Raw genomic sequence first — 27,156 nt, 5'->3', positions numbered from 1 at the left:
AAAGCAAAACAAAATTTAGTGTAAGTATACTACAAATATTGCATGGAGCATATGTTACAAATTATTCTTTATTTATTTGAAATTCAGATTTCTTGGGCATCTGCCTTTTTATTTGCTAAATCGGTTACCCCTAGAGTTGATATGCAGGCCTTTGGGTTGGACACTCAAGATCCTCCTATCAGGCTCAAGCCTACCTTTCCAGCCTAACTGCCTATTTCTGCCCTTCTCAGCTCTGTGCCAACCAGTGAGGATTGCAAGCCACATTTCCTCACTCTGCTATACCTCTGACCATTGCAAAACCATTCCTCTGGGCTAGAATTATCTATATTACCTCCAGATTTAGCACACACTATGGAGTGATCAATAAATATTTAATAAAAACAATGAATTCACGGATGAGCCCTAAGCATCTGTACAGAAGTCTGTGCCTCTCCCGAAGCACTGATCATGTTGTTTCTCATCACGAGTCTTCATAACTTGCCTCTAGTGTCTCTGATAGACACCTCATTCTTGAAGACAGCCTAGGTGCTTCCTTCTGTGTTGTAGACACCAGTGCTTCTGAGTATATTTTGTGTTGAGTAGTGTGGTAGGGTGGTGATATGTTCCAGTGCCCAGATCAAGCTAGGCCCTAAATTCTTTCTCCTTCCATGATTCAGGTCTGAATCTTGCCAGACCTTGAAGCCATTATGCACTGGCAATACTAAAGTTAGAGGACAGAGAAAGAGCTTCTTGGCTAAGTCACTGGAGGGTCTAGACTAAATATGAGCTCCAGCCTGGGGATGTAGCTTAGTGGTAGAGCACCGGCCTAGCATGTACAAGACCTTAGTTCAATGCCCAGTGCTACAAGAAAAAAACCCAAACCAAGTGTGAGCTCCCAGAACCTTTTCAAGGCTTTCAAGGAACCTCTGGGGCTCCATGCTATGGAGAGATAAAGAAATAAAGGAGAAAGAACAAAACTTGGAAATAGGAAGAAAGTATATGGGGGGGGGTTCTGGAGGACTGAGGCCAGAAAGAAACAGGAAACATGGATTGGGGGCGCAATGACCACCATCTTAAAGAGTCAGGTGCTGAACTGTCTCTCTGGTTTTATCCTTGTCTTGAGAAAGAAAGAAAGAAAGAAAGAAAAAAATGTGGGTGCCCACAGAAGACTTCCTGTAGGCTTAATGGGAATTTCCCAACAGTCCTGCAGGAAGCAAGACTCAGAGGGTGAAAGACTGGTCAATTAGACTCACAGCCTAGTGTCTCTAGAAAACAGAACACAAATGAACTTCTCAAGGTTAAATGAAGTGTTAATAAAAGAAAGGGCGTTGCACTACCTTTAAGTCCTTTTTGCTCTAATTTCTACTAGTCGAAAAGAAAATGAAAAACCTCAATCAAGGAGCAAGAGGAGAAATTAAGAAATAGACATGGAAAGGCCAGGGAAATGTGGGGGATGTTAGGGAAGTTATATAAGGCGAGGATAAGAGCTCTCCAGGCGAGCCCTAGGCGTTGGCTGGAAGCTCCGGTCCCTGGCGTCGGCTTCCTACAGGGTCAGGGCAGGTAGAGAGACGGAATTGAAAGCTGCCCAGGAGCAGGGGTGGAGAGGATGCTGACAGCAAAGCTGGCAAATTGCACTGATCATTCTGCGGAGAGGAAAATCAAGGCGGCTTCCTGCAGCACTCGGGGGTTGAGAGTGTGTTGCACTTCCTGCGTACCTGGCCAGGAAGGGCGTTCTTTTGTAGCAAGCACCTGGCCAGAGAGTGCCTGGGAGGGGTGCTTCTGGGGGCCGAAGGGCTGGGCTCGAGTGTGGGGCGCCAATAGAGGGAGGAGGGCTATTCCCCAATTTCTGCTCCCTGGCGCCTCCGGTTCGGTCAGAGCATCCTGGACAAAGCTGGGGGAGGGGTGCACCGCAGCTTCCAGAGCCCCGCTGACTTCGGGGGGTCCTCAGATTAGGGGACATGTCAGCGATCGGCCTAAGGGCTCGCATAGGAGCTGGCGGGCCGGGTGGATGATCCCCCGGGTGAGCGTAGCGGGAGGGAGACCCCGCTGCCCCGCCTTTGGGCGCGTCAGGTTGCCAAAAGGCACTCCACACCCCCAGGGGGCGTGGCCAGATATGGGGGCGGGGTTCTCTGGGAGGCGGGCCAGTGGTCGAGCGGGAGGGGAGTGGCATAGCACAACTCCGCCCCCTGCGCGCCGCCTGGCCTGCAGGACCTGAGCCAGAGGGCCAGCCTGGCGCTGAATGGGCGGGTGGCGTCCGGCTCCGTCCCGCCCGCCGCCGGCCCCTAGCGCCTGCTCCCGCCGCGCCCGAGTCTCCTGCAGCTCCGGTCTCCACCCGGGCTGTGAATGAAAGGCGGACGCCGCCGGGGACTGGCGGCAAGCTACACGGCAACGCCGGCCTCTCGGGAGGCAAGCTCCCCGCGGGGATGTACGGTAAGGAGGGCTCGCCGCCCCGGCTCGGGCCCGTGGGGGCCGACTCTGCAAACTTCCAAGACCCAGACCTTTGTCCTCCCCTGAGCGGCCCTCGGCCAAAAGCTAGAGCCCGGCCTCGGTGCTTGGCTGGGCTGTTTCAGTCGCTCTGTGTGCGCGTCTGTGCCTGGAGGACAAAGATGCCTCGGGGACTCTCTGGTCCTCCGAGGTCCTTCGGGCCCGGCGTGTGTAGACTCTAGGGGCGGTGGTAGGTCGCGGTGGTCCCGAGCTGCCTTGCTTTGGGGAAAGCGGGTATCTCCGGAACCCAGCCAACAGGGAGTGTTGGTGGAGACGGTCGTGTGACGGTTTTGCAGAATTAACAAAGAAGCTTGTGCTTGGGAGTTTGATGCGCGAAACTGGTCCGCGGTGGAGTGGAGGTGCTTGCTGCCGGCCTTCTGCCTGGCTGCAAGGATGTGGGAGGCGGCGCGGGCAGTGCAGCAGTCCCGGAGCAGCGAGCCAGAGCTGGGAGTCCCATCTCTCTGCCCTGGGTGAACTTGGCCTCTGCTTGCCCCGGCTGCCAGCCTGCGGGTGAGATCCAGGCTCCCCAACTTCCAGATTAGCCCTCCGCAGAGCTGAAGGGAGGAGTCGCTGCTTAAAGGGTGCAGCGGAGCCCTGACCTCTCTGGGTTCCACAGCCACCGCCCCCACTGATGTGCAACAGTTCTAAGACCCTCGCTGTGCACGGTCCTGCTTGCTCATTTGCCAAGAATTCCTCAGGTTCTACAGGAAGTGTGGGTGAGAAGAGCTGCTTCGGTCCTACATTACAGCTTGGAGGAGTGGAGCACTAGAGATCTGGACCAGTCTAGAAATGGACTGCCTTGTAGAGACTATAAGTGCCTGCGTGTGTGTGTGTGTTCGTTCCTATGGACATAGTACATCAGAAATCAGGTCTCTGGTAGCTATTCTGGGGCCAGCCAAAGAACTTTCCTATTGCAGGGTAGGGGCTCAGGCTGCACCTGAGGATTGAGTGATCTAGAAGAGTGTGTTCCCAATTTAACCCATCTCTAAGGCTGCTGGCTGCCTCCTTGAACAGACCATGAGTCACAAAGTTTGTTATTGCAGAGGAAGCTGAGAGTGTGCTGGAAAGTCGCAGCAGTTGGTGGGCCTCCTTATTTCAAAGGCTAAGACTCAACTTTCACATGTATGTCCTTCCCTGCCCAGTTGATTACACATCCAAACTTCTGATCCCAGTGGAGACATCAGCAGGTCCCTCGGCAAGTAATAATTCTCTTGGGTGAACCTAATGGGGGAGGGGAGGCTTAACTTTAGAGGCTGGACAGATAACTGTTGGAGACTCTGAGGGGAAATAACCAGGGACTTGTGCTTTACAAGCTAGGAGACTGTAAGGTTCCCAGGAAAGAGCCATATACTTCTTTTACTCTGCCCCCCCCCAATTCTTTTCTGCAGAGTGAGCAGCCTGAAGCTGCAGATCATTTGACAAAAGCATATGACTGCAGGGGTACCTTCAGTGGGGAAGGAGTTAGGACAGGCCAGTCAGAATGGGCCAGAATTAGGAATCCTGGTTCTTCTGGGTCACTGCATTGCATTTAGTAGATAATTTGGTAACTTATTCAGACCATCTGAGAGTCAGCAGGGGGAGGGGGGTTCTGGTCTGGTTCCCTTGGATGTAGCAAATCAAGGAAAAGCTCTTAGAACAGAAGGATGAACTGGGGAGCCTGCCTTGCTGTGTACTATTTTCAGATGTGCCACAAATTTTCATTACTCTTTAATAATGTTTTTATTTCCCCAGATGCAAACAGAACAGGGACTTGCCCTCAGTGATTCATAGAAAGACTGTGATGAAGGGCTCCTCTGGGTAGTTGTCTCCAGCACAGGAAAGTCCCCTTAGTGCTGGGTGGGAGACAGGCCCTGTGCAAAGTCTGGTCTCAGGAGGTGTGCTGGGGAACCTCCTCTTCAAGGGGAGGGGCCTGCATTTGGTGTGGTCTTAACTTGGTGAAGAGAGCCAGGTGATACCAGGTGATACAGCAATCGCCCTTTCCCTAGAAGTCAATAGAGTGATAAAAAAGGATGAGTAGGAGCTGGGGGAATGGGGGGGGCCTATATCCCAGCATTCTAGATGCAGGGGTAAAAGTCTCACTGAAAGTTAGAGGAGAGCCTTGGCTCCCTAGTGAGTTCCAGGCCAGCCAGAACTATATAGGGACAGACTATCTACATAGGGAGAAGCATCTCAAAAAATATATATATATATATATTCTTTCTGCTAATTTTCCAAGCAATTTGTCCAGGATGGCATAGGTAGAGTAAGGTTCAGTGATGCTCTCTTTGCCTATCCCTCCCCCTAATGTCTCAGGTAGATATGTATTAGGAAGATACCATCAGGAGATTTGTTAGCTGATAGACAGTAAGAACAAATGGAACCAGAAGCAACCTAAGAGCTTTAGGTAAAGGTGACCTTTGCCCATCTACCTCAATGACTTGATCCATTGTAATCTTGGATCCTCAAACTGTGTCCTTGTACCTTGCCTGCTCCAGACAGAGTTTTATTCCCCCTCTTCTCCCCTCCCTACTTTTCCTCTGCTCTTCACAACTCAGTTGACTTGTATGGCTCAGTCTGTCTTCTTTTGGTCCATAGAAGACCAAGGGCCTCTTGTCTTTGCCAGAGGACACTGTCGAATCCGAAACCGAAGGAATCCTAGTCCTGGGGTCAGCCCATCCCAATCCAAAAGCCAGTTCATAGCAGTGTAGCCTTAAGCAAGCAGGGCCATGCCTCTGAATTATATTCCTTTATAAAATGGTAAAAGACCCATCTACTGCTTAGGTTTGTTGTGAGCCTCAAAAGCCAGGCACAGGGTCAAGAGCATCACAAGAGGTCTACACTTGCAAGACAGGGCGTGTAAGAGCCTGTCCCTTTCCATTCCTCTTGGTGCTTTTTGCTTCTCCTATCTTGTCTGCCAGCTCTTGCACATGCCAATTTGAATCTGCCCTCACCCCAGCCTACACCATGTATTACCTTGACCTTGCTAACTATGGACCACTGAACAGCTTTTTTCTCCTCTTCCTCCTCTTTCTCCCCCTCCTCCTCCTCCCCTCCCATCCTCCTCTTCCTCTTCCTCTTCTTTCTCTTTCTCTTTTTCCTTCTTCACAAGTCTCACTATATATCCCAAGCTGGCCCACAACTCTTCTTCATAGTCCTGCCTCAGCCTCCCGAATGCTGGGGTTATATGCGCATGAAACCCCACTCATTTTAAACTACTTTTTTTTTTTTTCTCCAGCCACGTCACCCCTGCTGCCACCTCACAATTCACTCATTCCTAAACCACAGTTGCTTTCTGGAAATGGCTCTCCAACTGGACACGAGTGGCTTCCCACAGTCTTGATTATATCTATGAATTCAGATTGACAAGTGTCACAGAGAAGAAAAGTACTTTGTCCTGGGGAGGGAAGATCACAGACAAGTTCTCTACAAAAACGGAGTCCCTTAGTTTTTGTTTTGGTTGGGATTATGTAATTAGGACTTTCAGTACTCCTCTCACCTGAGCCAGAGCCATGAGAGCATCCCACTTCTCTACTGTGGCCAGATAGAGCTTCCTAAGAAAGTGCCTGTAGAAACTGAGGACAGCTGACCATGTAGAGTAGCAAGAAACCAGAGAGGATTTCCCACCGTATTGTGGTCTGGGCACTCCAGCCTCACTGCAGCCAAAGCTGCTCTGGCTAATTCTTTTGCATCCTCAGATCCAGCCTCTCTTCCTGCCTTGTGATGTAGAATGTTCATTGTAGAGAGAGCAGTGGTGTCCAGCTTTTGAAACTGCTCATAGTCTATATAGCTGTTGTAGATGAAGCAGAGAAACTGCAGGGCCAGGCTGTCTGTCCTTGAGGTACCTTTGCAGAAATCACTGTCACACACACACAGAAAGAGAGAGAGAGAGAGAGAGAGAGAGAAACACATGGGCACACACACATGCTCTGACTTCCTTTGGTAAATCTTGAGCCTCCTGCAGCCCACGATGCTGTGTATGGTTGCTGCAGGAGCTGGGCCCTGTCCTCTCCTGTACCCATTCTTCACTCCCCTTTGAAGGGACCCTGTGAGTAGAACCTTTTGCCTTTTTCTTGCTGCTCACAGTTCGGAGAGAGATACAGGCAGTTTCAGTGTTATTTTTCATATCAGTAAAAACAAGAAGTTAATATTACCTTAGAGAAAATCTAGAGAAGAGAGAAAGGAAAAAAAATATCATCCCCTCACTGCTGCCCATTAAAACCTGCCTTTTAGGGTTGGGGTTAGCTCAGTGGTAGAGCCTTGGGCTTGATCCCCAGCACCACAAAAAGACTAAAGAACAAACAACCAAAAATACCTGACACATCTTTAATCTCAGCACTCGGGAGGTAGAGGCAGTCAAATCTTCGGTCACATAGTGAGTTCTAGGCCAGCTGGGGCTTCAGGGAGACTGTCTCAAAAAAAACCAAAAACCAACCTACAAACAAAAAGGACCCCAAACCAAAACAAAAAATCCACCCTAAACTCTGCCTTTTGTTTCATAACATAAATGACCGCTGTAGTTTTACCACTCACCCACATGCTTTACCCTTTGTTCTCTCTTCCTTTTTGGGTCTTTACTGTGCTTGTTACTCCTGATCAGCACAACAGTGAAAAAGCACTGAGGGTACCCTAGCCTAGTTCTGAATCCCAGCTCTTCCCCTCAGGTAACCTGGAACCTCAGCTTTTCTGAGCATTCTTCCTAGCTCTAAAAAGGTAACAACACCCACCTCCCCACAGAAATTAATTAGAATGGCAGCTACCCCTCTTCTCTCCCCTTTCCTCAACTTTTCTCTACTTCTTAATTTTATTTTGTGTATTTGTATGTGTGCATGTATGATGTATTTATGTATAATATGTGAATGTATGTGTGTATGCGGGGGGTCAGAGGATAACCTCGGGTATAGTGGTTCTTACCTCCTACCTTTTTGATGCAGGGTCTTTTATTTGCCACTGCGCTGTGTGTGCCAGGATAGCTGGCCTGTGAGCTCTCAGGGTTTATGCTGTCTCTCACTCCATCTCACCATAGGAACTCAGACATTACAGATGTGTGCCACCATGCCTGGCTTCATGTAGGTTCTGGGGATTCAAACTCAGGTCCTCATGATTTCATAACAAGAAGCATTTTACCTGTGGAGCCATCTCCCATCCTCCCCCTCTGCTTCTTTATTTAAGAAAAATGCAAAAATCAAATAAACAAACAAAAAAATTATGCCCCAAAACTCAAGAACAGTGTTTCTTATGTTGTTCCTGATTGAATAAAGGAGATTTAATTTTAAAAGTGACTTTTACAAAGCCAGGCATGGTGGCGCACACCTGTAGTCCTAGCACTTGGGAGGCAGAGGCAGGCGGATCTCTGTGAGTTCAAGGCCAGCTTGGTCTACATAGTGAGTTCCAGGCCAGCTGGGGCTACAGGGAGACCCTATTTCAAAAAGACCAAAAAAAAAAAAAAAAAGTGACCTTTATTTTCTTTTGCTAATAATAATGATGATGCTTCAGGAGAACCTGGACATATAGCTAATTATAAACAAATATTGCTTTGATGTCTGTTCTATGCATTTGTTTACATGGTTAGAATTACTCATTTTATACAATTTCATGTTCTATATTTTTTCCACATAGCTTTAGGATATAGACATCCTCCTTCAACCCCAAGTTAATGAAAACTTGCTGGTTACCACTTAAAATAGATATTTATTTGAGTCTGGACTGTTCATACATGGCCTACTTAAAGCCCTGCATTCAATCCCCTGTAACTTAGCTTTCTGCTGCTATGATAAAAATCTTCAATAAATCAACTTAAAAAGAGAAAAGTTTTATTTTGACTCACAAATTTGGATGGATTGCATTTTTTTAGGATCTGTAGTAAAGTAGCATACCATGGTAGAAGCAGGTGAAGGGGACTGCTAGCCTCATAGTGGCCAGGAAGCAAAGAAAGAGATAGGAAAGCCTGGGGTCCCACTATCTTCTCAAAGAGAAGCCATGCCTCAGTGACCTAACTCCCTTCTATTAGGTGATCTCAGAGACTCCGCCACCTCCCATTAATACCAAGTTGAGGACCACGCCTTTAACTCATGGGCCTTTGGGGAACATTCTAGAGCTAAACTGTAGCAGATCTCAGCACCACACATGTGTGCATGCATGCATGAGCATACATGTACATATTTATGGGGTACCATGTGATAGTGACATATATATGTGTGCATATGTATATATGTGTGTGTTCGCATGGGTTATAATGTTCAAAGCAGGGTATTTATGTCTATCTCCTCAAACATGTATCATTTCCCTGATGAAAGCATTCAAAATTATTTCTTCTGGTTAAAAAATATATACAGACCTTTATTATTATGTATAGTTATCCTAGTCTGCATTAAAACATCAAATGATTACCATTTTAAAATTTTTTATTTTTAATTATTGTGTGTATATGATGTATGTATGTGTGTGGAACATGTGGAAGTCAGAGGACAATTTTGTGGAGTCTTTTCTCTCCTTCCACCTACATGGGTTCTGGTGAACTCATGTGGCCAAGCTTGCCTTTACTGGCTCAGCCATCACACAAGCTCTGGCTGCCATTTTTAGTGGCTATGCTACAGTGCACTGGATGGAGACAAAAGTGGTGCTCAAAGCTCTCTCTGAACTCTGGAATTTTTCCCGAGGCCATGGACCTCCTAGTGGGTTGTTCAAGGAATGAATGTAGGTGCATAAATGGTTCAGAGACTTGTTCCATATTGTCAAATTATTGTTTTCAGTTTGTGTAAGTAACACTCCCATTAGCAGTTTTCAGAGTGCCTATTTTCCTGCACTCTCAAAAGCAATAAATACTAGGGCCTAGGGGTATGGTTTGTATTTAATGCTAGCCAAAGGGTGTGGTTGATAGAGTACTAGGCTAGCATTCCTGAGCCATTTTCTTCCTGATCTTTGTTAATTTGATCAAAGAGGTTATATCATTTTAATTTGCATTTTTCTCTCTCTTTCTCTCTCTCTGTCTTTCTCTTTCTGGGGTGTATGTAGGCATTTGGATGTATACACATGTACACACACATGTGCAGAGACCAGAAGCTGATATCTGGTATCTTCCTCACTCTCCACCTTATTTTTTGAGACAGGGTCTCTCACTGAAGCTGGAGCTCTTTGATTTGACTCAGCTGTCTGCCAGTGAGCTCCAGGGACCCTTCTGTCTCTGCCTCCCTAGTGCTGGGGTTACAGACGCACTCTACTGTACCCAGCTTTTATGTGGGTGCTGGGAATCCTAACTCAGGTCCTCATGCTTTCATAGCAGGCACTTTACCAACTGAGCCATCTCCCTAGATCCTTAACTTGTATTTTATTACTAGCCCTTCCTCTATTTTTTTATTTTTTTGGTCTTTTGGGTCTTTTTGAGTCCCTGTAGCCCCAGCTGTCCTGGAACTCACTATGTAGACCAGGCTGGCCTTGAACTCACAGAGATCCACCTGTCTCTGCCTCCCGAGTGCTGGGATTAAAGGCGTGTGCCACCACGCCCAGCTCTTCCTCTATTTTTAAGCATTAATATTCAATGAATTGTAAGATTGTGATTGCTGTATTTATAGAAGATAGTCACCATTTGTCATTTGCTTGATGTTGTAGTGAATGAAAATAGACAAAAACTATCAATTATTTGTGGGATCCTAGCTATGTACAATATAATACAGGGCATCACAGGGACACAAACTATATTAAAGTCCTTTCCATCAAGATTATGATTTAAGGAGCTGGCAAGATGACTCAGTGGATAAAAGTATTTGGCTGCCAAGCCCGAGTTCTATCTCCGGGACCCACATGGTAGAAGGAGGGAACCAGTTCCCAAAAGTTGTCCCCAAAGTTGTCCTCTGACCTCTGCATGTACATTGTGGAGCTCATGTGTATGTGTGTGTGTGTGTGTGTGTGTGTGTGTGTATGCACTTGTCCAAGTGTGCATGGGTGTGTGTGCATACATATACACAATAAATAAATAAAGTAGTAAAAATTTAAATATTACAATATAAGTGGACAAATGATTTGTAAAACACACAAAAAATAGAAGGATATGCTCAGTAAAATGTGCACTGTTTGGCATGATGGGATGGAGCAAGTGTCTCTCCAGTGGTTGGCCAGCAATATCTTGAAGTGTAAGAGACTGCTGCAAGACAGAGCACTTAGGTTCTAAGTGATTTAATCGCCTAAATGCTAAAAATAAGGATTATCATTCCTACTTTCAAAGTGAGAAAACTGAGGTATAAAAAGTTGAATAAACTCAGGGCTAGAGAGATGGCTCAGCAGTTAAGAGCACTGGCTGCTCTTGCAGAGGACCAGAGTTTGGTTCCCTAGTACCTACATGGTGACTTACAACTATCTGTAACTCTAGTTCCAGGGAATCGGGCACCCTCTTCTGGCCTCCCTGGACTCCTGCACACATATGGTGCACATATCTTCATGTAGACTCACACACATGCACATACTTAAAAATAAATAAGTCTTTTTTTTTTTTTTACCATGGCCACACATTTTTGTGATAAGACTGAGATTTGAACTGCAGAAGGTGCTCTCAACACCAACTTCCCACAGGTACTTCATACTGTGCCTAGAATATTCAGAATCTTCCAGAGAATGGTAGTCTTTCCCTTGTGGAATTCACTGCACCACACTCCCCCAGACCTGGTACCTATTACATTGGGAAGAGCAGGAGAATAAGAAGGATGGCCAAGTTTCTAAAAGGGGAACACCACCTTTCTCTGGTCGCAGGTCATTTACATCTAGACACTCACTTCTGGATGGAGTCTGTCTTTGTTTTGCTTTGTCGGAGAGAAAGGGCCCTAGGAAGAGCCTGGGGGCCTAATAAGAATGAGTCAGAAAGTCACAAAAATGGGTATGCAAGAGTGGAGGGCAAGGACCAGAGGTAGCATGAAAACCAAGGAAATGAGGGCACAAATTTCACAGGCAGACAGGCAGACAAAGAGTGGGCCTGGCACCACCAAGACTGTCGTAAAGTGTGTGGATTGAGAGTGTCCTAAAGAGGAGTCCCATGCTGGGTGTAGTGGTCCCTGCCTGTTGTCCCAGCACTCGGAGTAGAGGCAGAAGGATCAGGAGCGCAAGATCATCCTGGCTACATAGTAAGGTGGAGACCAGCCTGGGCTAGATGAGACCCTGCCTAAAAAAAAAAGAGTTCCATGGCCAGTGTTTGGCCTAGACAAAAGCAGATACCAGAGAACCTTCTAGAGCAAGAGACACTTCTGTTTCTCTGAAGGTTTCCCTTCAATCTCAGGCCTAAGCAGTGTGGAGATAGCTAGCACTGCCTTAGAGGTGGGTTTAGAGCAGGCTGTGTAGGCCAGGCCCCAATCCTAAGTGGATCTTGTGCTTAGGTGGCATATCTGTGCCCTATATGGGCCTGGCTGGAACCAAGAGGAGGGACAGCTGAACAGTCTTGAGCATCAGATGGCTATTGTCAAGCCACAGGACTCTGGAAATTTCGTTTATATTTCTAGGCTCCGGTTGTTTTTATTTGTGAGGCAGGGTCTTTTTATATACCCCAGGCTAACCTACTACTAGATTGATCCTCTAGCCTCAACTTCCTGGGTACTGGGATTATAGGTAGGTACCACCATGTCTGGCCCAACTTTCTCTATTTATAACTTATGTGGAGGATTATCTCTAAATTATATGAATGCTTGTACAGACCTTGCCTTAAGATTCCTCAGAAAGGAGCAACTTGCGGTAAAATGACATGCCATATCTCTTAGCTTCTCACAACCTGTGCATGAAAGAAGATTCTAGAATGGAAGCATATAAGAAAAATGCTAGAAAAATCCATATCTCCATCACCAAACCTTCTTCATGCCCCAGTATACTTTATACCTTATTGGTATTTTTGTCATTTTTTTTGGTCACACCGAATATCATTTATTTCTTTATACAACAGATCTGTGAACCTCTTGAGCACACAGTATCATATTCAGTTCTGTGGTCCCAAATGGAGCACTTTGGCATACAGTGAGAACTCACATGTTAGCACTGAATTCAAAAGCCATCACATGTACTGTTCATACACACAAATATGTATAGCAGCCCATCCTTCTGGTGAATGAGTGATGGTGAGCTAGGGAGCTCTCTTGAGGTCAGAGAGGGTCTTGTGGTGGCAGCAATGATGTGTTAGTTATCATCCTAACTGTGCTCTCCTACTCTGGTTATGACTCCATAGAAAGAACATACCCATGTATAATCCTCTGACTTTGACTTCTACTTTGAGGTTTCGGTCCTATGGAACCTGTGAGCTGAGGTCAAGGAGGCCAGTCATTCTCAAGTATTCCCCCCCTGGGTTTGTGGAGCTCAAGACAAATGCCACAACCTTTCTCTTTTCAAAAAGGAAGATCATTTAATGGTCTGAGAATGGGCTGATTTTCATTTTGATTTCCATTCCTATCACTTGTATATTCTTTCACAAAACAAAGATAGAAAGGCCCTTTAAGGCAAAGGCAATAAATGTGTTTCTTTTTTAAAAAATATTTAATTTATTATTTTTATTTACGTGTATGAGTGTATTGCCTGCATGTCTGTGAGTGCACCCTTGTCGTGCAATGCCACAGAGGTCAGAAGAGGGCTTTGGATTCCCCTGGAACTGGAGTTAAAGACAGTTCATAGCCACCATGTGGGTGATGGGACTTGAACCCGGGTCTTCTGCAAGAGCAATCAGTGCTCTTAACTGCTGAGCCATCTCTCCAGCCCCTAAATATGTTTCTTGATGCCTGCTGCCAGAATGTTCCTGACAAACATGCCTATGTGCCTTCAGGCCAGGAGCTGGGGGAGTGCATTGTGTGGAATAGCAGGATCTTTGCTGCAGGTTCAAAGCAGCAGTGGAGGGAGTATCAGAACCTTCTGTGACTTGACTGAACTCCTAAGAGTGTGTGGCCCTGGTAGCAGGCCTGAGCCTGATAGCCAGTGAAGACAGGAGACCCATCTGACCATCCAGGAGCTACTCCTCAGGGTGGCTAAAAATGCCTTGTCCTCCAGACAGCACTCTTGGAGAAAAACAGAGCTGAGTGTTCTGGAGAAACGTGGGTGGTGCTGGGCATCAGCCTCACTGTCCTTCTGCTTCATCAAGGACATTTCTGGAGTGCATGGGGGCGGGGAGTTGGCCATCAGAGCTGATTCAGGCTCTGTTGCTGTGTGAATTTGGGCAAGACTCTCTACCTCCCTCAGCTTTAATTTCACCGTCTGTAAATTGGAAGAGCTGGACTAGATGGTCTTGAAAGGTTTCCAAGCTCTTACAGTCTGTGAAGTGGTTGGCACAGCTGGTTCATCCCCTGCTGGGGCTGGTGTGCACCCAAAGCAGGAGGTTCAAGCTAATGATCTTAGTGGGAACCAGCCATCTCAGCATCTTTATGTAACTGAGCTAGGTATCAGCTTCCTCATTGGTAAAAAAGGGATAATGAATGATACTTTGTTGATTCAGTGTCTGTCTTGGGACCCTGTCTAATGGGATGATGGGGCTGACAGTATGCTGGGCAGAGGTGGGAAAGAGCCATGTGCCTGACAAGTGCCTGGGCCCAGCATTCTTTACACACATTCAAGTTTAACCAAAAATCCTGCCTGGCTATTCCTTTCTCCATTTCTTCTGCCCTTTTCTAGGATAATAAGGTTCTCAGAAGGTAAATGCCTTGTGCAAGTTCACCCAGTTCACTTGGTAGCATAGCCAGGGAAAAAACCCCAAGTGTTTTATTCCATATTGTTCTCTTCTGTTTCATATGTGTTCCTGAAACCATTTCTAATTGGGATGCATCAAAATTCAAAACTTTGTGCCTCAAAGGACGCCACTAACAGAGTAAAAAGGCAGCCCATGCAGTGGAGAAAATACTGGCTGATAAGATATTGGATAAAGGATTAGTTCCAAAATATATAAGGAATGCATGAAACTCAACAAACAAACAAACACACACATGCACACACACATACACACACACACATACACACACACAAAAGATTTTAAAATGTACAAAAGGCTTGACTAGGGAGGGCTGTGAACTGTACCTAGTAGTAGAGCACTTGCCTAGCATGTGTGAGGCCCTGTGTTCAATCCCTGGTTCGGTAAAAATAACAATAGAAAATCAAACAATCAAACAGCCTCATCAACTAACTTGTGTACTGAGTACCAGATGAATGGTCTTAGAGCTATTTCCCAGAAGACTACACTAGAAGCAGGACATGGTGGTGCAGCAGTTGGGAGACTGAGGCAGGAGGATGGAGAGTTAAAGACCAGACCCTGTCTCAAAAAAAAAAGACATCCCCCCAAAAGATATGAGTAGCCAACAGACACATTAAAAAAAAAAAAAAAGTTCAGGGGGCTGGAGAGATGGCTCAGCAATTAAGAGCACTGACTGTTCTTTCAGAGAATCTGGTATCAGTTCTCAGCACCCATGTAGTGACTCATAAACATATCTAACTCCAGTTCCAGAGATCTAACACCCTCTTCTGGCCTCCGTGGGCATTGCACACATGTGGTGCACATACATACATGCAGGTAAAACATACACATAGAATAAAAATCAATAAATCCTTTTTAAGTTGCATATCACTAATCATTGGGAAGCACAACTCAAGGTCACAGTAATATGCTATTCTGCACCCATTAGGATGACTTATCAAAGAGGCAGAAAAAGGGGAGGTAACTCAGTTGATAAAGTGCTTGCCTTAGTCCCAATCCCCAGCACCCTTATAAAAATCCAGGCAAGCGCTGCATGCTTGTGATTCCAGCATTGGGGAGATGGAGACAGGGAATCTTTGGGGTTCAGTGGCCAGCCAGTCTAGTCCAGTCAGCAAGCTCCGGGTCCCAGTGAGAGACCCTGTCTTAAAAAACAAGGCGGAAGGCTTGTGAGGAAGGATATCCAAGTTTGACCTCTGACTTTCACACCAGGCACATGAATGTACACACAGACGACAGACAGACAGACAGACAGACAGACAGACAGACAGACACACACACACACACACACACACACAGAGGGAGGGAGAGGGAGAGAAGAAAATGGAACAATGATGCAGAGAAACTGGAAATTTGTATGCTGCCAGTGAAGACATTATGGTCACCAGATGGTCTAGCTTTTCCACTTCTGAGTATATACCCAAAAGAATTTAAAGGAGGGGGTCCTGGAGAGATGGCTCAGTGGCTAAGAGCATCAGCTGCTCTTTCAGAGGACCCAGATTTGATTCCCAGCACCCACATGCCAGCTAACAACTGACTGTTAACTCCAGTTCCAGGGGAATTCAATGCCCTCTTCTGACCTCCATGGATATTACATGACACAGGTGCACTTACATGCATGCAAGCAATACACATAAAATAAAAATAATAAATAAAATATTTTAAAAAAATAATTTAAAGGAGGGTCTTAGAGTGGTATTTGTACACCCATGTTCAGAGTAGCGTTAGTAACAATAGCCTAAGGATAGCTGTAACCCATATCTGTGGATAGTGCTATACAAATGGTATACAGAAGGCAAAGAGACAAAGAGAGAATTAATTTTAAAAATTTTATAAGTAATTGTTTGCTAGAATTCTTAATGCATAATGTGTTTTGTATTCCCAGTGGTGAATGTAGAAAATATAAGCATTAATGCTCCTTAGATCCCCTTTAAACACTGAAATGCCTCAAAACTTGTGTTCTCGTCCCTCTAGACTTTCAAGCAAAAATAGATTCAGACGCCTTTGCATTGGTGAAGTATGCTAAATGTAAGCCTGTGCAGACATATGTATAATTTGGGGAGTGAATCAATGATTTAATTGGGATTACTTGCAGGAACATGAGTGAGGGTTATTTACAGGAGTTTGGACAACTTACCATTGGCTACATTCCTGAAGAAAATGAAAAGAGAGAATTTATTGAAATACACTGCAGAAAAGCAACAGGCCAATCTCAGGATGGGGATCCTGTTCCTGAGAGGAGGGTAGAAGAGTTTTCTATAGCAGTTGAGGAGGAAGTTATTTGGTCTTATCCCATGGTCCATTTGTGTAGGGTCCAGAACTGGGTGGACAGGTGGCTATTACACTATCTTGTTGAGTATCACATTTTACAGTGTAAGTTGTTTTTCTTGGGACTGGCTGTTTCTGTAAGGTGCTGTGGGCCCTTAAGGGTTAGATTCTAGATGTCTGTGTAAGACATCATGGGTTACTAGCGTCAGGCTCCAAATGCTCATGGTCTTGTTGATGAAGTATGTGGTATTTGCTTTTATTTTTAGCCTTTTGTCTCTACAGACAGATGAATGGATAATCAAAATGTGGCATAGACATATAATGGAATATTACTCAGTTCTAAAAAAGAAGGTAGAGTGCATGTCTGGCAATCATGGGGCCCTGGGTTCAATCCCTAGCATTGCAGAAAAAGAACTACAAAGGAGGGAAATCCTGATATGTTCTACAACATGGATAAACTCTAAGGATTGTATACAAAGGGAGAAAAATATTCACAAAAGGATAAACACTTCCACTAGTAAGATTTCATTGGACCACTAGATTTGTTTAATTCATAAGTCCACAAAGCAGAACGCATACAGGGGCTGGAAAGATGGCTCAGTTAGTAAAGTATTTGCCATTCAAGCATGAAAACCTGAGTTCAGTCCCCATAAACCATGTAAAAAATCTGGGTGTGGTATTGTACACTTGTAATCCCAGTACTGGGAGGTGGAGACTAGAGGCTCATTGGTCAGCCAGCCTAACCTACTTGGTGAGCTCCAAGCCACTGAGAGACTCTGTTTCAAAAGAACAGGTGGAACCAGAAGTGGTGGTGCACATCTTTACTCCAACTTTAGGAAGACAGAGGCAGATGAATCTCTGTGAGTTCTAGGCAAGCTAGGGCTACATAGTAAGACCCTTTCTCAAAAACAAACAGGTGAACAGCACCTGAGGAATGACACTTAAGTTTGACCTCTGGCCTCCACATGCACACGTACACATATGCACCTGTACACACACAAGAAAGGAGGACAGAGAGGAATACAGATTATTGTGGGACAAAAGAGGTGGAATGGAGCGTGTTTAATGAGTAGAGTATCAATTTTGCAAAATGAAAAAAGGTTTGGAGCTGGGTGGTAGTGATGGTTGTACTGTGAATGGACTTAATACCACTGAAGTATACACTTTAAAAGAATTAAAATGGGAATTTTTATAGCATATAATTTTTTAAGGCAGAGTCTTGCTATGTTGCCCATGCTAACTTTCAACTCCTGGGCTTAGGCAAGCTGTCTACCTCCCAGCCTCCCAAGTAGCTGGTCCTACAGGTATAGGATATTGTACCCAGTTTACATAAGTTTTATCACAGATTTTAAAAAGTTGTTTTTGTGAGCATTTGTATGTGCACACATGGTACCAGTTTCAGAGCTGATCATCTGCATACCAATGGCATAAGTTAGATCATGCTGATGACTTAGCACTAATCACCCATTACTTAGAGATGTCTGTAAATGGAGGCTCAGAAATGGACACCATTATATTCTTTAGATCTCTGGAAAACTCCATCTCAAACTGAGAATATCATTAAAGTGCCTTTCCCTGTGCCCCGAGCTGGCCTGGAACTCATTACGTGCACCAGGCTGGCCTCAATTTCACAGAGATCCCACCCACTTCTGCCTCCTGAGTGCTGGGATTAAAGGTGTGCTTCAGCATGCCTGACCTTTCAGTGGCATATTTAAGGAAAGGAAGTTTATTCCTAAATGAAAGGAAGGGCATGTCTGTTGCTGCATTTTGTGAAAAGTAGCTGGAGGTATAGAGCATCAAATCTGAATATGTTGGGAATGGCTGAATTAACTGCAAATGCACTCTTCACCTGGGTTGTCGGGGGTGTCTCAAGGAGCTGGCCATTGTCCTGAGTAGTAGAACCAAGATGCTATGAGGGGCCCATATGGCCCCTCAATGGGGAGAAGAAAGCCAGAAGTATTTCACAGAAGATCAGTTCAGATCTCAGCTTAAACTGAGTCATGAGGGTTGGGTCCTTGAATTACGGGTTGATTTTTGAATTGAGCTATTTGGCATGGGCAACTCTAGACGCCTACTCTGAAATGAGCAGTAAGCTCTACATATACACACACAGAGGATGGAGGAGGAGAAGAGGAAGAGGAGGAACAGGAGAGTCGAAGAGGACAGGAGAGGGAGCTAATGCCATACCGAGGACACACATAGGCCCTAGCCCTGACAGAAACACACTAAAGCTCTAACATTGGGTAAGAGGACCATGGATAATTTTAATTTCCTTTAATAAAATACTTTCATATTTTGTATAATGAACATTTTAATATTGGGGTATAAATACAATTAAAAGTATTTTTTTTATCACCAATGGCCTTGTGGGTAGTTATCTAGAGTCTTCTAATTATGTTTCAGAAGTAATTATGCAAGGATACATGCAAAAAGAAATCTATATTGATAGGAATCAGATTTCCATTGAATATTGGGATTGGTTGGTAAAGAGAACTTTTTGAAGGGATTGGAAGTGACTTATCTCTGGTTTGGGTGGTTGATTACACAAGTGTAAGAATACCTGTCAAAATTCAAGGTACTGAGCTCTTAAATTTTCTGCATCTTTTGCATATTAAGTATATTGCAATAAAAGAGTAGAGAACCCAAGAAAAAAAGAAACCAGGCATGTAGACAATCCCAGGACTGTTTTGTGGTCCCTACAGTGGGTATGCTAGGAAACAGCCAAGGGCCAGTGCCAGCCGGCACCATGACTCTTACCCACAGCCCAAAACAGTCCCAGGCACCCTGGTAAAAGGGCTCATTGAGAGCTGCTGGGCTGGGCCCATGCTGCAAAGCAACTTATGTACTGAACAGCAAGGGGAGGATGCTGACCAGGAAATCCAGCTGGCAGCTGGGGAGCTTATAGTCCCCACAGAGCAGTGGGCAGAGGGCCCACAAACGGGATCATCTGGGTTTAGGGTCTGCCTTTTGAGCATTGTGATTGACATTGCTGGCTCTCAGGGGACTAGAAATGACAAAGCCTGTCTCAGCCCAACCCAGGCATGGCTGAGCAGGACCAGCTAGTATGAAGGACTGATTTTTCCATTTCTTCCTCGGGGCTTTTGTGACTGTGTGCAGCTCATAGTAATGTCATTCTTTTAAGAATGCACAGCCATCAGTGGTCTTGCTGGTCACCTGTGTCTTAATAATGTGATGACTGGTGATGTCTCTGTACAGAGACCTGTGTCTTCATGTCTAAAATATAAATTTTCTCTAATAACACATTAGATTGAATAAATCTCAGTGTCTCCCAGTCAGGCCTTAGGCAAACCATGAAGACCCCAAGAGACAGGCAGTTCTGGTTTTGAATTTAGCTACATTATTTACATTATTTAATCCACCATAGCAGGTAACAGTTCCTCATCTGTAAAATAGGAACGATAGACTCTGCCTCAATGTCACTGGGACAATCAAGTGAAACCAAATTCAAGCCTCCTAAGAGTCCCCGTCACATGGTACCATTGTAATACGTGGTAGCTAATGCTGATGTTAATAGCAGAGGCCACTACACATTTTCCTATCAGCCCATCCTTTCTGACGAAAGCATTGCAGTAACGGGCTGCCTTCCCAGAGGCCAGAGGGGCTGCTTTGGAGGAAGAATGCTCCTTACATCATTTAGAGCCTTCAAAGGAACTATTTTCCCACTCTGTCTTGCAGTGGGTGGCATCTGTGGAGGGACTTTGCTCTTCAGTCAGGTGTAGCAGAACACCCATGCTCATCAGAGCTGCTGCTTAATTAAAAATGGGTCTTGGCTGCTTGGACTACTGCTTACTTGGTGCTTTTCGTAGGACTTAACCTAGTACTTTGCCTTTTTTTTTTCTTCCAGAATTCTGGTGCTTGCTCCTGATTCTGTTTTGCATTTCAAAAGTGTTGCTTCTAAAATTTCCCTTTGGCAAGGGGACCACCCTGGGCCCTGGTTTTATGTTTTAGCTGCCCTGGGCACAGTGCCTGTTTTGTGTTCTGGCAGCCCACACGTGTTGCGACAGACTCTGATTATGTATTTGGACATCTTGAGTGATTGATCTTGGATTCTTAGCCTGTAAAAGTCGGTGTCTTAAATGTGTTCTTCGTCTGTATAGTTAAAGCACTTATACTTGCTCTCATTCAATTTGGCATCATAACAATGTAACTTCCTCCGGTTTCTATATTTGTAACTGTGTTCATTTGGAAAGTTGGAGGTGAGTAACCCTGCTTTTTATAGGCTGCCTACTGACCACAATAGGAAACTGGGTTTATTTTGGGGAAGAGGAAGCAGAAATGTGTTGTACATTCCAAATCCTGATTTCTGCTTCTTACCCGCCCCCCAACTTAAACCAAATCACTAGAGAAACTGCTAATGCTATAGTGTTTTCACATGGTAGATTCTTGATGCTGTAAGCTCTTTAACAGCATCAGTTATTTGTAAGAATGTTTTTACCTTTCATAGTTCCTGTGTGCTGGAAAAACAAATTGAATGCTGCAATGTGCCAAGGTATTCAGATGAATGAATCCCACAAGGAGCTCGGATCACCTTACAGACAGCTAGACACACAAGCATGCACTTCCTTTTCTGCATGCCCTGTCATTGATTGCTATTCCTGAGGCTTAAGATGCTCACAAAACACTTCCTCCCATAAATGTAACCAATAAACACCTATCCTGTTATATAATGTTTATAAAGTGAGTGCTCAGCACCAATCAAATTATATAATAAAATACTACTACGCTTTCCTCCGGTAATTTGATCAACAAAGCCACAAAACACAAAGCTTGGAGTCCCAAGGCAATAACTTGAAGACAAAAGGTATCAGGTGACCTCCTCAGTCCACCCTTGCTCAGTGCAGGCAGGCTCCCAAGGGTCTGCACACTTGCTATCAGAAGCAGCTTGCAGACCTGGTGACTCACAGCTGGTCAGGCTTAATCTACAGAGGTGTCATTACATCAGGCATAGGTATAATACTTGATGCTCCTTGAGCCAGCAGTCATGGCAGCTGAGATTCACCTTCCCCTCCTGCCCTAGTCATGCTTCACTTTCTTTGAAATGCCAATGTCACTCCCTACTGAAAGCCTCTCTGCAAGATGGCCAGTGGGGAGGCCTGATGGCCCAGCCTGGCACTGTGCCTTCTTCTCCCACAGTCTCACTGTTCCTTCCTCTGTGGCTGATATTTCTCCTTTAATTCACCTCCCTTCCAGCTGCCAGGACATGGTGGCCTCTTGGTTCCTCCCCTTCCCTCCCTCCGTGATTACAGGCCCTTGCACCTTGGCTGGCCCAGCTCACCTGTGTCACACATTAAACCAGTGTGACCCAGACAATGTTGTGAGGCTCTACCTATAGCCTCCTGCCCTTCTTTGCTTCTAAATGTCTCCCCCAGATGCCCTGTCTGTATGTCCCCAGCTGCTAACTCTATCTAGTAAGCCTCATAGGTGAAGAGATAAAGGAAGTGTTGAGCCTGTGTTCAGCCTACTCTGGTCTTCTGCTATCATCCTGAATACCGTTGCTTGTTTGTGGGGCAAGTGGACACCAGTTGGAACCCTCTGCTTTCTTTCTCACTTTCTTTTTCACCTCCTTAGCATTTGTCGGCAGAGACCCAAGTCACCACCCACCCACCCATGTCACACCCTAAACCAGTGTAAGTTTTCACACCTCCAACTGGACCCTTCTCATTCAGCATCTGTCTTGCTCCTTTTCTAACACTGTCACATACTTGATGGTCTCCAGGGAGGGTCCAGGCACACTCTATCCATTTATCCCCTACAAGTAGATTTCTTACACATTCTAAGAGCATAATAAAAGCAGACGGGGGTTATTGAGTAGCAGTGACTCCTCTTGGCCTGACATTTGAGGATATCTCACCATATGGCCCCTTCCCTAATTCTTCCAGTGTTCCTTACACAGCTCTAGACAGATATGCTAACTGACTTTACCCTGAGTATTTCTATGTACTAAGCATTTACAGCATATTTTACACACACATTTATATACATGTCAAATTTGTTACATGCCAATGGTTTCATGCCATGTATACTCTGTAGCTTTCTTTTTAATTGCCAGGTGTTTGCAGAGCTGTCTGGGGTAGTGTTCACAGCTCCATGTCATTTGTTCCACCTGCTACATAGGGCCCGAGACATGGATGTGCCCTGGCTATGCAGCCAATCCTCCACTGACAAGCACTCAGTTGTTTCCACACTATGCCACCAAGGCTGTTCCTGATCTCCTCCTTTGTATACTGAGCAGGTACAGAAAAGCAGACATAGAATTTTGAACTCCAGGCAGAGAAGGTATCTCCTGTGGTTCTCCCACACCCACATTTCCTGGCCCAGGCATGCAGGGTCAGGGGAACAATCTGAGTCTGAGATGCTACTAGCGAGCTTGTATTTATTTTTTGGTAGGAAGCTGGCAGCATTGTCCTACTCTGATCTCTGTTTTTAGTCTGCATGCTGAGAGACTGAAACCTAGATTCTCTCAAACGGGCTGTGATGAGCTCTGAAAATACTGAGCCATTAATAACAATTTGAGATGACAGACACAGATAGTGTTCATCTGAAGGCTGAGCTAAGTGCAGACTTGAGGAAGGTCCTGAATGCTTATTAGTGCCTTGTTTTTGTTTTTGAGGCAGGGTCTTATATCATTGTGTAGCCCAGGCTGGCCTTGAACTCATGACAATCCTCCTGCCTGAGCTACCCAAGTGCTGGGATTGCAGGAGTACACCTTGCCCAGCTGGCTAGTGCCTTATTTTTAAAGCTAGATTTCTCAAGCAGTTTGTTAGACTCATCTTGCGGCACGAGCATAGGTGGAGTTAAAGACTCATATATTGAAAGCATTTGGATATTGGATGTTGAGCAGTTAATAAAACATAGATCTAGCATGTACACTGTGCCAGTGTGACTTTCTAAACCAGGAAAAGGAAGCTCTGGCCTCAGGCATGGCGAGGAAGCTATACTAATTACACTGAGATGAGAAGCCATTGCCTGCTTCTGATGGCCACAGGACATCTGATTTAGTGCTTTTCCCAATGACCTTTTCTCTGTGTGTGTGTGTGTGTGTGTGTGTGTGTGTGTGTGTGTGTTTTCAGTACTGAGGATTGAATTTAGGGCCTTGTGTGTACTAGTCAAATGCTCTACCACTAAGCTGTACTTCCAGTATCCCCCAACCCCCACTAATTTCAAAGCATACTAAAATAAAGATCATTAAAGATTCCATAGCAAATTTCCCCCCAGTGATTATTGAGGGCTTTTGATGATTTTAAATTTTGACACCAAGGGCCAGGTATGGCTGCACATGCTGTAATCCTACCTCTTGAGAGACTAAGACAGGAGAATAGCAAGTTTGAGGCCAACTTGGGCTTCATAGCAAGTTTAAGGCCAGCTGGGCTACATAGAAAGATTTCTCTCTCTCAAATAATAATAATTCAATAGTGGAGGACTTGGTGACAGCTGAGCTGGACACAAACTGGAGGAGAAAAACAGTGAGCATTAGGTACTATCCTTTCAACTAGAAATGTGACTCCAGAAGCCAGGAATGGGAGACACATGTGAACTGTCATTAAACAAAAAACTGAGAAAAGAAGGAAGGAATGAAAGCTTGAGCAGGCGAGTGGAGTAGGGTCCAGAGGGGCAGATGCTGCCAGATGCATGGAGAGGCTGTGAAGGTATACACACAACACTGAAGTGCAGGCCAGGCTATGTGGGTAAAAGCACTTGCTGCAAAAGCCTGACAGCTGAGTTTGCACCCCAGACCCACATAAAAAGCCAAACAAAGCAGGGTGTGGTGGTGCAAGCCTTTAGATTCAGCATTCAGGAGGCAGAGGCAGGCAGATCTTTGTGAGACTGAGGCCAGCCTGATCTACATAACAAGTTCCAAGCCAGCTGGGGCTACAGGAAGAACCTGTCTCAAAAAGACCAAAAAACAACCAAACAAAAAATCCCAAACATACATCTCTATTTCCAGAGCCCCTACAGTGAGATGGGAGGCAGAGATGAGAATCACCCTGAAGCTGGAAGGTCACCTAGCCTGGAGTAAGTCGTGCATGGCAAAAACAAGAAGAGAGATCTTGCCTCAAAACAAGGTGGAAAGCGAGAACCAACTCCCTAAAGTTGTCCTCTGACTTCCACACACGTACACACTGTGGCATGCATGCACCCACACTTACACCACACACACACAGGTACACATCATGTACACACTATCCATACACACAATTTTTTTTCTTTTTGTCTTTTTGTTGGTTGTTTTTTGACATGGTCTCTCTAGTCACAGCCCACTTGGAAGTCACAATGTAAACCAGGGTGGCCTCAATTTCACAGAGCTCCACCTGCCTCTGCCTCCTGAGGGCTGGGATTAAAGGCACACGCCACCACACCTGACCATACACACAATTTTTAAAAATTCACCATTGTTTAATACTCAGAAATCAAGCTGTTTCCTTTTTTAAATACCCTCTGTCCTAATTTAATAATGGTCTAAGCCCTATGTAAATACAGTTTTAGTGTACAGTAAGTAGTCCTTTGTGATGATATGAAGTGCCCCCTTTCCAAAGACTCATGTAGTGAAGGCTTGGTCCCCAGCTGGTGGCATTCTTTTGAGAGGTTCTGGAAACTAAGGAAGTCAAGCCTACTTAGAGGAAGTTCCTCATCATTGTAGACCCCTCTCTGTCTATCTCGCTCTTGCTTCCTAGTTGCCACAAGATGAGGAGACTGCCACGTGCTCCTGCCACCATAATGGTCTGCTTCTCCATAGGCCCAGAATCCATGGAGCCCAGGACTATGGACTACACCCTCTGCAACCATGAACCAAATAAATCACCTTATCCTTAAGTAGTTCTTTTAAAAAAGATTTTTTAAGTGTATATGAGCATTTTGCCTGCATATTTGTGTACCACATGTGTGAAGTGTCTGTGGAGTCCAGAAGAGGGTGTCAAGTCCCCTGAAACTGGTGTTATAGAGGCCTGGAGAGATGGATCAGTGGTTAAGAGCACTGGCTGCTCTTACAGAGAACCTGGGTTGGATTCCCAGCACCCACATGGTGGCTAACAACCATCCATTAACTCCTGTTCCAGGGGATCCGACACATCGCCTGACCTCCATGGGTATTGCATGACACAGGTGCACTCACATACATGTAGTCAATACACTCATATACATAAAATAAAAAAAATAAAATATTATTTAAAAAAGAAACAGGAGTTTAGACAGTTGTGAACTACCACTTGGGTTCTAGGAACTGAACCTGGGTCCTCTGCAAGAGCAACAAGTGCTTTTAGCCATTGACCCATCTCTCTAGCCTCCCAGATTACATTTGAGTTGTCAGCTTCATTATTCAAAGCTTTATTTTGTTTCTATATTTCTGAGAATAGAATCCAGGGCATGGGCCACACTAGCCAAGTGCTCTACCATTGAGCTACATTCCTAGTTGTTATTTTACCATACATATAACTTAAAAAAAAATTTTTTTTTTGTCTTTTTGAAGCAGGGTCTCCCTGTAGCCCCAGCTGTCCTGGAACTCACTGTGTAGACCAGGCTGGCCTTGAACTCACAGAGATCTGCCTGCCTCTGCCTCCCAAGTGCTGGGACTACAGGTGTGCACCACCACACCTGGCTAACTTTAAATTAAAAAAAAATTGAAATATAGATTTCTAGGTGGTTGCAAAGACGCACATATACCCTATACCCAACACCCTCTTCTAATGTTAGCATCCTGTGTAAATGATGAGAAAGTCTAACACCACTGTCCCTACTGGATACCTGAAACCACAGGTGGTATTGATTCCTAAGTAGACTGTGTCTAATTCCTAATACATAATACATGCCTTTGATAAGTTTAATGTATAAATTAGGCACAGTAAGAGATTAATGACAATAATAAAATGGAATATCATAACCATATAGTATAATAAAATTGCCAGAATCACTATCCTTGCACATTGGGACCACTAATAAGTAAAATAAAGGTTAGCACACACAAGCATTGCAGTATTGTAACAGTCAATCTGATAACCAGGATGTCTACGGGGTGACTATCTGGAGGATAGTGTACACAATGTGGATACTCTGGGAAAATGGATCATTTACATCCTGGTCGTGATGGAGTTGGACCACTTGAAATTTCATTATGCTACTCAAAACAGCATGCAGTTTAAAACTTAGGAATTTTTTTCACTTCTGAGTTTTTACACTGAGCTTGATTGACCTTGGGTAACAAACCTCAGAAAGTGAAACTGAAGACAAAGGAGGGAGGTTGTAAAATTCTATCATAGAAATTTGTACATAGGGTCTCCATGTCTTTAAAATTATGCCAGTGAAGATTGTGCTTAAATTATTTATTCAAACACATTTCAGCCAGCTGGCTAAGTTTCACTGAGAATGCCTTTGTTTGCAGACATCATGATGAAAGTATGTCCTGTGCCCATGATTAGTGGGAACCTGCAAAATAAACTACCGAAGCTGGTCCCAGTTTGCTTTGTGTCTCATACCTGTTCTTAAACCTCACATGGCACCCTCATGATAGGAGACTATTAATATTGTCATTCTGGGCTCGAGAGATGGCTCAGCAGGTGAAGGCATCTGTGCAAGCCTGGTGACCTGAGCTTGATCCCCAGGACTCACACAGTAGGAGAGAACCAATTCCCACAAGTTATCCTCTGATCTCTGTATGTCCCCACACACTCACAATAATAATAAATAAAATGTAATATATTTTAAGGCCAGGTGTGGTGGCGCATGCCTTTAATCCCAGCACTTGG

At 44.9% G+C, this 27,156-nt stretch overlaps 1 protein-coding gene across 1 annotated transcript in view; it reads left to right on the top strand.

Annotated features, from left to right (window-relative positions):
• The first annotated feature begins 2,189 nt into the window (after positions 1-2,189).
• The window catches only part of Efr3b (EFR3 homolog B), a 94,677-nt gene continuing 69,710 nt past the window's right edge, over positions 2,190-27,156 (top strand). Inside the window, exon 1 of the mRNA XM_008848615.3 lies at positions 2,190-2,409. Coding sequence (XP_008846837.1) covers positions 2,403-2,409 — 7 coding nt within the window. The 5' untranslated portion in view covers positions 2,190-2,402. The remainder of the gene's footprint in view (positions 2,410-27,156) is intronic.

This window comes from Nannospalax galili, unplaced genomic scaffold (genome assembly GCF_000622305.1).
Source record: "Nannospalax galili isolate Female #2095 unplaced genomic scaffold, S.galili_v1.0 scaffold1191, whole genome shotgun sequence".
NCBI classification, from domain to species: domain Eukaryota; kingdom Metazoa; phylum Chordata; class Mammalia; order Rodentia; family Spalacidae; genus Nannospalax; species Nannospalax galili.
The sequence above is the reverse complement of the archived record's forward strand: the minus strand, read 5'-3'. Positions and strand labels throughout refer to the sequence as shown.